Source organism: Macadamia integrifolia, chromosome 11, assembly GCF_013358625.1.
Source record: "Macadamia integrifolia cultivar HAES 741 chromosome 11, SCU_Mint_v3, whole genome shotgun sequence".
NCBI lineage: Eukaryota > Viridiplantae > Streptophyta > Magnoliopsida > Proteales > Proteaceae > Macadamia > Macadamia integrifolia.
Genome location: NC_056567.1, coordinates 25,721,401 through 25,731,152, shown reverse-complemented (window position 1 = coordinate 25,731,152; position 9,752 = coordinate 25,721,401). Strand labels below are relative to the sequence as shown.

Below are 9,752 nucleotides of genomic sequence, written 5' to 3'. Positions count from 1 at the left end.
ACTTTAACTTTTCTTTGATAATGTCACCTTTATGTGAACATTAGCAACCTTGCTACCAATCATTATTCTCTGTCTTTTCAAACAAAGAAGATCTTTGATTTGTATTATATTACAATAAAGTTGAACTTTATTACTTTGGTGGATTCCATCAAATCTTACTGCAATAGTCTATAAATTCATTCCGGAAACTAAAAGTGGGATTGTTTAAGCATGAATAAAAATATTCATAAACAAAAGCATGAATTACATTACCAAGAATAAATAAGTTCATATTCTGATATGCAAGTAATATATGAATTGATTTTCTTTTATTTCTTCCAATTAATATAAAATCATAAAGAATCATTAACCACCCATAATTGTAACTTCTACAAAATAGACTATAAAAGTTGATCAAAACTAGGCTCATAATATATATCAAAACGAAGAGCACGAAAAACTGGACTCCACGCAAAAAATCAGGGTGAAAAATTCTTCACCGTTTGTTCGTACGAGTCATTTGAAGTTGCAGAAAAAAAATGGATCAAAATCAATATAGTTTTCCAAACCAACCGGTTCGGCCAAGCAGTCTAATCCGGTTCGGGCATATTGGTTCCGGGTCAAAATCCGAGTCAATTAGTCAACGACACAGTCAACCTTTGACCAAGTCAAACAGAGTTGGTCATGAGTTGACCCACTGCACCCCGAGTCAACTAGGTAGGATTTCCGAGTTGACCCGACGATGACTCGCCGCCATTTTTTTTTTAATTAAAAAAAATTCTCTCCTCCGATAGCTGGTTTTTGGTAATGCGTGCTGGCACGTCCAGAGGTTTTCGGCGACTTGGGTATACCGCCGCGACCGTCTTCTTGTGTTCTACAACTTTCGTGAAAGAAGTTTTTCCATACAGGATCTTTAAGCGATGGTAAAATTATGATTTTCATGATTTGAGATGGTATCAGTTAAACCCACATAAAAATCTAACTTTTTCTCTTATAAAATTTTGTTCACAGAATTCTATAAAAACACAAACAAAAACTACAATTCAATCAAACCAAACCAAGAAAAATTATCTTCCCAAAATATATCATCATCGGAAATTCGTGCCCTAACAGCAATATCATGTATGACTTCTTTCTACCTTTGAACAATCACTTGAAAAGATTAGATAAGATCTAAAACAACTTTACATCTAAAATGACACTGCAACACGCCTATCACAAAAGAAAAAGTCTCTCTTCATGGTCAAATCTCCAATCACATCTCTTGTAAGAGAGATAAATCTTCTAGTCTTCTCCATCCTTTTATCTCTAACGTTCATTTCATTCCCTTTGTTGACACACATCACTTCTATGTCTTGGTGTTGTATCATATACAGTAAATAAGTCTATTAGGGAACTCTATATAACATAAATTAAGGTTGTGTTAGTTATATATTATTGGAATAGATTTTGAGTTTAATTAGAATACATTTTGAAGCGAAGAATAAGAAACAAGTAGGTTTCTACCTTTTGACAATCACTTGAAAAGATCAAATAAGATCTTAACCACCTTTAACATCTAAAATGACACTGCAACACGCCAATCACAAAAGAAAAAGTCACTCTTCATAGTCAAATCTTCAATCAGATCTCTCGCAGTAGCCTACCTTTTTAATCTTCGCACTCCTTTGTCTCTAAAGTTCATTTCATTCCTTTGTTGACCGAGATCACTTTTGCATTTTGGTGTATTATATACCATATATAAGTCTACCAAGGAAATTTATATACTATTAATTAAGGTTGTGTTTGGTATGCCTAATCAGAATAGATTTTGGGTCTAGACTGCATTCTGAAGCAAGAGAATAGAGAAGGATTGGGTTTCATAATGCGTTCTAGCCCTAGAATCTATTTCGAGAATGCATGTTCTAAGTTTTCTAGGGAACTCTGAACATATATACTAAAATATGCGTTGCAAGGATAAACTCCAAGACAAAATTCATAGGATATGAAAGCAAGGCCTGAACATCGAAATTTACCAAAAAGCCCTTTTGATGCTTTTCACTTCTAAATAAACATGGGATTGCAAAATGCTGAAGAAAATTTGAAGTCATGATTTGGGGGATCATTGAACATCTAAAGGTAACAATGGGGCTGATTTTAAACGAGTATCACCAGTACCATACTCAACCCTTTCAAAATGTTGTTGCTCTATTGCAATCTAGTGGTAGCAGGTTTGAGTTGGAAAAGAACCACTCTGTAAGCATAGGGTAAGGCTGCGTATGCTATGACCCTCCTCAAATCTTACAGTAGCCAGAGCCTTATGCACTAGCTAGTATTTACTAGGGGTGCAGTAGGGCCGGGTTGGGTCGGGCTTCTCAAATCCCTAGCCCAACCCCGAGTCCCTTAACTGGGCCTAAACCCATTCTGACTGACTCAAGGCCACAAAACTTCAACTCAGGCCCAACCCTTCAGGGTTCAACCCAACCCTTACCCGCTCTGATTGGCCCTGATTTTTTAGGGTCGGGCCGAGATGACCTTGATTGACCTTGGTATGCCATCAAGGGCCGAGTATACCCTGATCCTGACACTGCAAAATATTAAATAACTAAAAAATAAAAAATATTCATAATAAAGAGGAGATTAAAAAAAAAACACACACACACACACACAAAGTCACAAATTACTTATTATGAGAAGAACATCCTGCAAACATTCAAACAATACAAATAACTCCAACTATTATGGTAAACCCTTGTCATGTTAAACAAAAAGAACATCTTAATAAGGCAAACAATCCGAAGATCTCAAATCCCTTGTTATGGTAAACAAAGAGGAGAATATCCTAAGAAAAAAAAAAATCCACAGTCAACATCAAGGGCAAAAACCAGACCGAGTCAAATCAAAATCAGGGCCAAAAGTCATGGTAAAAAAATTAGGGTCAGGTTCAGGGCGGACTAAAGACATCAACCCTTACCCGCCCTGACCCTGACTCAGGGTTAAAAATTTCAGGGTCAGGTTCAGGACGGGCCAAAGACATCAATCCTTACTCGCCCTGACCTTGACTCAGGGTCAGAAATTTCAGGGTCAGGCTGGCCCTCAGGGCCAAATTTTTTAAGTCAGTACTTGTTCAGGATGAAGGCGGGCCGTCAGGGCCAAACTTGCATCCCTAGTATTTACACCTTTAAACATTCTTCTCTCCCACATATACATACATAAACATGCACATGCATGCACGCGCAACCACAAAAGCATGAGCATTAAAAGAGGTACTTCCAAGACGGTTCAAAGGTGATCCACCAACCGCCCTGTATTAACAGTCCATGTACCCCATAAAAATTGATGCAGAAATAACTTTTGAATGGAATCAATTTACCTTTTTGAACAAAAATATGAAGAAGCAGTTGGCAATCTTTTTCATTATAAAGATTTAAGAAGATAGGTCTTTGCGAATAAGAAGAGAGTTACCATTCCTACCAAAAAAAGGAGAGTTACCATGTATGGCGGCCTTGACTTCTAAGCTTAAAGGGTCCCATTCTTACCTTACTAAAAATGAGAATCTTCTCCATTGATTGTGCTTTGATCTGGGTCATGCAAATCATACAAGATCTCACGCTTGGGAAGAAACAATGAAAGACTAAAATCAGCTTAAAAGTAGGAATTTTTTCCCTTCCCCCAAGGTAAGCTAAGCCAACTTTATTGTTAATATCTCTTCTAAATAAAATTGGTAAATCGGGAAGAACAAAAGGCTTTGGTGTCAAATTTTGTGTACAACAAAAAATAGGTTTACTTAAAGTGGGGCTAAAGAATACAATGCTGATTTGCTTTTGAGATTTGATTGATTGGAGGACTCTTCAGAAAAGCATTAATTAGATGATATAGCATTAAGAGCCATCAATCTCCCTCATGGCATAAGCAAAACAATATATGAATCTACTCTTGAGATCTTTTCCCTTTTGGTGGACACAAGAGGTCAAAAAATATTGGAAGATCCATAATATTGTGTATCATTTTTGGATAACAAAATCACAAGTATATATAAGAAGAATCTTACCTAAAATAAATAAATAGAGATTTTTTCTTTTAACAATATTTTGATTGGCTCTTTCAATAATAAATAAATTGGAATTACTTCTTATCTGGGACTAACATCTACTTATATGTCAGGTCGTTGTATAAGACCCAATTTTTGTATAGGTCTTCTATTTATATTTCAAGTTTTAGCCTAGGTAAATGAAATAATCCATGTAAAGACATAAGGGTTAAAACAAAAAAAAAAACCGTAGTTGGAAACAAATGGGCGGCAATATAACAAGTGCGATTCAACCATGCTCTATGTATCCCATTAAAGGCATTGCCACATCACCCTTTTCCCACTTTGGCATAATTGAAGGGACAAATGCATGGGTCATTAAAAAAACATTTTGTTAATTTAGTGCACGTCAGACTGTGAGAGGCACAAATTAACCCCAAGGGGGTAGTCGAGATGGCAAGGGATTTCAGCCTCAAGAAGCCTGTGATTCTCAGTTCGACTCTTCTTACCTCTTTGGGGCCACTCGCATGGGGGTGTTTACTATTATTCACTGCTTTTAGTGAAAGTTAAATGGTTTTCATTCAATCTCAGAATGACCCGATCCATGCAGTCTTGGGTCAGTATGGACCTACGAGAGTAGTCAAGCCGAAGATTTGGATACCCGTTATTAGCAAAATAAAAAAGAAGAAGTGAGAGGCTCAAAACCTTGGTTGAAAAGAAGTGTTATATCTTATTTTGGACCCATTAATTCATTTATAGGTCTTGATCCTCCAAAATTGCCGCACATGGTATGATACCAAAATTCATTACAGTCCATTTGTGTAAACAGATTATATCTTGACGTTCATGACAATGTCGAGGTATGCGTAAGCTGTTCCGGACACCTTGGTTAACAAAAAAAAAATAATAATAAATAAATAAATAAATAACTAGCTTTGTCAGAAAATATATGATAAAGAAAAGTGAAAATACAACTTACTTTAGAGAACTCAGGACTTTAAATAAGATCTAATTGAGAAAGTTTTCCTCCACAAGATTAGAGTATTCACTGCTTCATCCTAGAGTTCACAAACCCTTAAAGTTTTAGTATATTCTCCAAAATACCTTCTTGATACCTATTATTTGCATTTAAACCTACCGTGATGAATGATTCTCATTCACCATGACTGAAGAAAATCTCAATCTTAAAACATGTTAAACACATTTTCAATGCATCTCATTAAAACTTGTCACAAAAAAATAAATAAATAAATGCCCTTGCAACACTCATTATAACGAGATGAAAAATAGATGTGTCAGTTATTTCTCTTCACGGATAAGTTATATGTCACATCTTATAAAATACATAAATGATCATCCATCCCCTATTACATAGAATATTTCTTCTTTTAATTAGTGGGTTTAATGGATGGGTACTAAAGTTGATAGGTTGATATAGAAGATCCAATTGCAATCTATGGCATTAAGTTAGAATAAGAGTTTCTTTTGTACATTATATAGTTGGTTTTAATAAAGGATTTTATAAATTTTAATTAAGAGAAACTTGAAGGGAATATCCACAAATCTATCGTCATTATCATTCTCTTTATATATTGGATCTCTGAAATACCTTTCACACAATTAATGCCAACTTCGCAATGACTTGAGTGACTCGAGAAGAAGTCAGGTTGCGTTTGATAGCGTTTCTGTTCCAGAAACGATGTTTCGTGTCAAAAACAAAAATTTCAGTTTCTGTATCAAAATACCGTTTTTAAACGAAAAAAATGTGTTTGGTGAAAATCACTTATCGATAAAAAAAACGGTTTCAAAATGGAGGTCTTTTCTCCTCTCTGTGTGCGAAATTGTGAAAAGGAAGAGCTAGGGCGGAAGACAAGTTTATCGGGAACAATTTACCTTAAATCCCCAAAATAGTTCATTTTTTTTTCTTTTGGAATGAAACTGGGAAGACGGAACAACTATTTGTCGTTCCGTCAATTCCAGTTTCTACTTTTTTTTTTCACTTGTTCCAATAAAATAGAAACTAGTCTATGAGGCACCAAACACTTTATTCCATTTTTTTGTTCCAATAAAATCAAAAAACTTCAAAAATATTCCAATAGAACATTACTAAATGCAGCCTCAGTATTTTTAAGGCCCTTCAATTTATCATGGGGCTGTAAATTTTGTCATGAGGTCTATCCAGATGCCTTCTTTATCCAAGCTTATATCATCCCATCATGTAGCTCAAAAAACATGGACAGTAAAGGATGGCTTTCCATTCCTTTGCAGGTCATCACCTACCCATTCACTTTTAAGGGAGTATTGGGCACTTATGGAAAGGGTGGATATGTTCTGCTCAGGTCATGATGAGGAGTTCGCATGGGTGCTGTTCTAAATCGACAAGTGATCTGTATTTGAATTCTCTTACCTGCTTGAGGCCACTCACCTTGGATTTAATGAAAATCTGATCTTACAATTATGGCACTAATATGAATCCCGAGGAACGGTCAAGCCAAAAAAGGCTTGGATACCCCCGTCAGGAGAAGGAAAAAAAAATCCTCTCACAATCATCTATTTTTGCACCATTTGATTCGGCATAACTTGAATCGTAGCCGTCCATCAAAGGTTAAACTACAATACCTCTAGTCGGCAAAATAAGGAGAGAGAGAGAGAGAGAGAGAGAGAGATTTTCCAGTCATAAAATGACTTATGGAAGATCTTCAGATAAGACATGTAAGTGGATCTTCAAAAGGTCTACCAAGAATAACGTGTTTTATTTTGTTACTTGTTATGACGCCACAACAGCCCAATCATATCCTTTGTATGTATACACCAAATTAATGAAAAAGACTCTAAAATGTTTTCAACTTTAGCCCATCTCACGTTCATTCCCCAATAGCCATGCATGACAAGAAAGCATATGGATGAAAATAATTGGGCCAAGTGATCTTGAAAATAACTTCAGGAAAGACACTTGTAATCAAGGACACATGTTGGAGATTTAATTTGTCAAAATTTCTCTTCAATTAGGTGGAAATGAAACTGTCAATCGATACTGACAAAGTATTTGTATTGCCAAATGATACCAAATCGTGACCTTCGAATCTTAATACTCTTTTGTTTTTTCCTAGATGTTTATAGGTTTTTGTTTATAGGTCATTTTTGTCTTAAGCTTACAAATTAAGTGGTATTATTTTTACGTAATTTAGTCTACAAACGAATTAATACGATTGTAAGTAATCTAGCGATCATGGCTATGAATAAACAATTACATATTAGGAAATCTAACCTAGGGGTGTCAATCGGTCGGGCCGGTTCGATTTCGGTCGGGCTTAATCGGGCTTGAAGACTTTCAAAGGCTACACCGTGTCAGCCCATTTAACTAATCGGGCTTAGTTATTGAGGGCATGGTACGCTTTATATTCGGTCGGTCGGCCTCGAGCTATAATCCGGCCACCTTAATCGGGCTTTAGTCGGGCCTTAACCGGGCTACGGACATGTTTAATGTTAAACGGGCTTTAACCGGTTTTTAAACGAGCCCTCTTTAAAATGTGCTCTTATATTCCGGCCCACTCATGCAAGCCCAAAAAAATGACAATTAATCAATAAATGATACCAAATATAAACATTATTTAAAATGTGAACATGTTTTTACTTTTTAGTTTTTACTTTTTAATTTGGGGGGTAAAATAGGTATTCTACAATCATTAAAGGGTCGGGCTAGGCCGGTGTACAATAGGCCGGTCTCGATCGGGTGTTAAACGGTCGGTCTCAGTCAGGCGCCCGACGATCCAATTAGCAAAACCAAGACCGACCGTTTATAAACGGGCCGGGCTCAAGCCCGACACGTTTAATAAACGGTCGGTCCCGATCGGTTTAGTCGGTTCGGCCACGAATTGACACCCCTAATCTAACCCTTACATTGATATTTTAAGTTATTTCAATTAATGATTTTTTTTTCTCAAAAAAAAAAAATATGTAGAGAAATGTAGAATGCAACTCTAAAAATGATACAAAATGTAATAGAAAAAACAAGAACAAACAACGCACATAAGTTTACAAGGTTCAACAAGATTGTTTACGTCCTCGTGACATGAGATTTTACTTCACTATCAATAAAGAATAGGGTAACAGCGCTAGTCCTCATACCTCTCAGAATTGCTTTCAGAAAAAATAGCTCTCACTATAAATATATAGCGAAAAATCTTAATACTGGAAAGTATAAAACTACCCCCAAATAAAAAATTCAAGCGGGGGCTATACCAGTACTCCCTGGATTAAACTACGACAGAATACATGACATCATGCACTAACAAGAAAGGAATAGTGCACCTTACATTATAAGACTTTATAATCTAGGTATGATGGAAGGTTATCTCAAAGCAACAGTAATGTCTAGTGTGTGTAGAAGCTAAGTTCACTAAGAAACCCCACAAGTTGGTAGAAAGACAAAGATCTTTGTATGCGGAAGAGCCAATACCAAACTAGCTAACCCATTTTCTTCCTTGGGCTTGAAACAACTTGGCCGCAGACTTAGTTAGGGCCCAGAAATAGCCTTTACACTCATTCTGGTCTGAGGGCGCTTGACTTGTACCAATTCATCCTAGTAACCCAAAATTGGGTCAGATTTGCTGTCATTTTGTTCTTGTGGATTCTAGTTTGGCCAGTTCAATGCAGAGTCAGCCATTAAATTCTCTTGTTCCCTAATCCTTATTGTAGTTTTTCAATAGTTTTAAAGCATATGGGCCTCAACAATACAGGTTTGATCCAGCATCTTGGTTTCGGTTTTAAAGAATGTATCAGCCCTAGCAAACCCAGAAAAGGTGAAAACCTTTCAACCACAGAAACCATCCTTCTTCAGAACCTGCCAGGCCACTACAACCACCATGTAGTAAGAATCAAGGCTGCTCCAAGGGTTCCGTTCACTGTCTGGTTCGGCGCATTAAATCAAGATGGTCAGACCACTGAACCGTTTGGCCATAACTGCCCTGTCCCAGGTTCTTTTTGTAAAGCACTTTAGTACCATACATCTTCTGAAATTTTACATGTACCACATTACACATTTTGAAAATCCATTTAACTTCTACTTTTGGAACATAGGAAGCTGGTCTTCACTCTGGAAAACCTATTGAACAAAGTAAAGAAAGCCAAATAAGTTTCATTCCTGGAAGCTTTCCTCTGGCCTTGGATGTAACTTCACTCTACCAATTGCCTGCAAAACCCCCGAAGTTCGCTTTGTGGGGACAGCTATGCCATTCCTACAAGCTTTTCCTGTTACCTGAAGAATGACACTTTGAAGTTCCACCAGAATGTAGTAATTTCATCAAAACCATTGGATACTTTCAACAGGAAGGTTAGTGAACTTCCATAACTTCTTCAATATACAATATATACAATACAATAACTTCAAGTATGGGTTAACCTTTCCTTCTTGCTCCATCTGGTGGCAAAGAAATAAAGGGAATGGAAGTGAAATCATATCAGAACAAAAAGGAGAACTTTTGGAATTATTAACTAATATGTTTGTGCAACTAACTTCAATCATTAGTATCTGTTTATAAATTTTTCTTTACTTTGCAATCAAATCCCGAGAAAAAAAAAAAAATAAATAAATAAAGATCAAGTCCAAATCATTTCAAAACTGATTATAAATTTTACTTTACTTGCAATCAACTTGGATTTAAAAGGAAAAGTAAAGATTACATCTGCAAAATATAATTACCAAACATGGTAAGAGAAATAAGCTACACAATCGTGATTACAGAAATTCTTTTTTTTTTTTTTT

General features: G+C 36.1%; 1 protein-coding gene across 3 annotated transcripts in view; it reads right to left on the bottom strand.

The window, feature by feature from the left end:
* Positions 1-8,968: 8,968 nt before the first annotated feature.
* LOC122093302 (IAA-amino acid hydrolase ILR1-like 2) overlaps positions 8,969-9,752 on the bottom strand; it is a 9,654-nt gene continuing 8,870 nt past the window's right edge. Inside the window, exon 3 of one of the 3 annotated variants that reach the window (XM_042663587.1) lies at positions 8,969-9,407. In XM_042663587.1, coding sequence (XP_042519521.1) covers positions 9,291-9,407 — 117 coding nt within the window. In that variant the 3' untranslated portion in view covers positions 8,969-9,290. The remainder of the gene's footprint in view (positions 9,408-9,752) is intronic. The other 2 variants (XM_042663585.1, XM_042663589.1) reach the window with 2 other exon arrangements.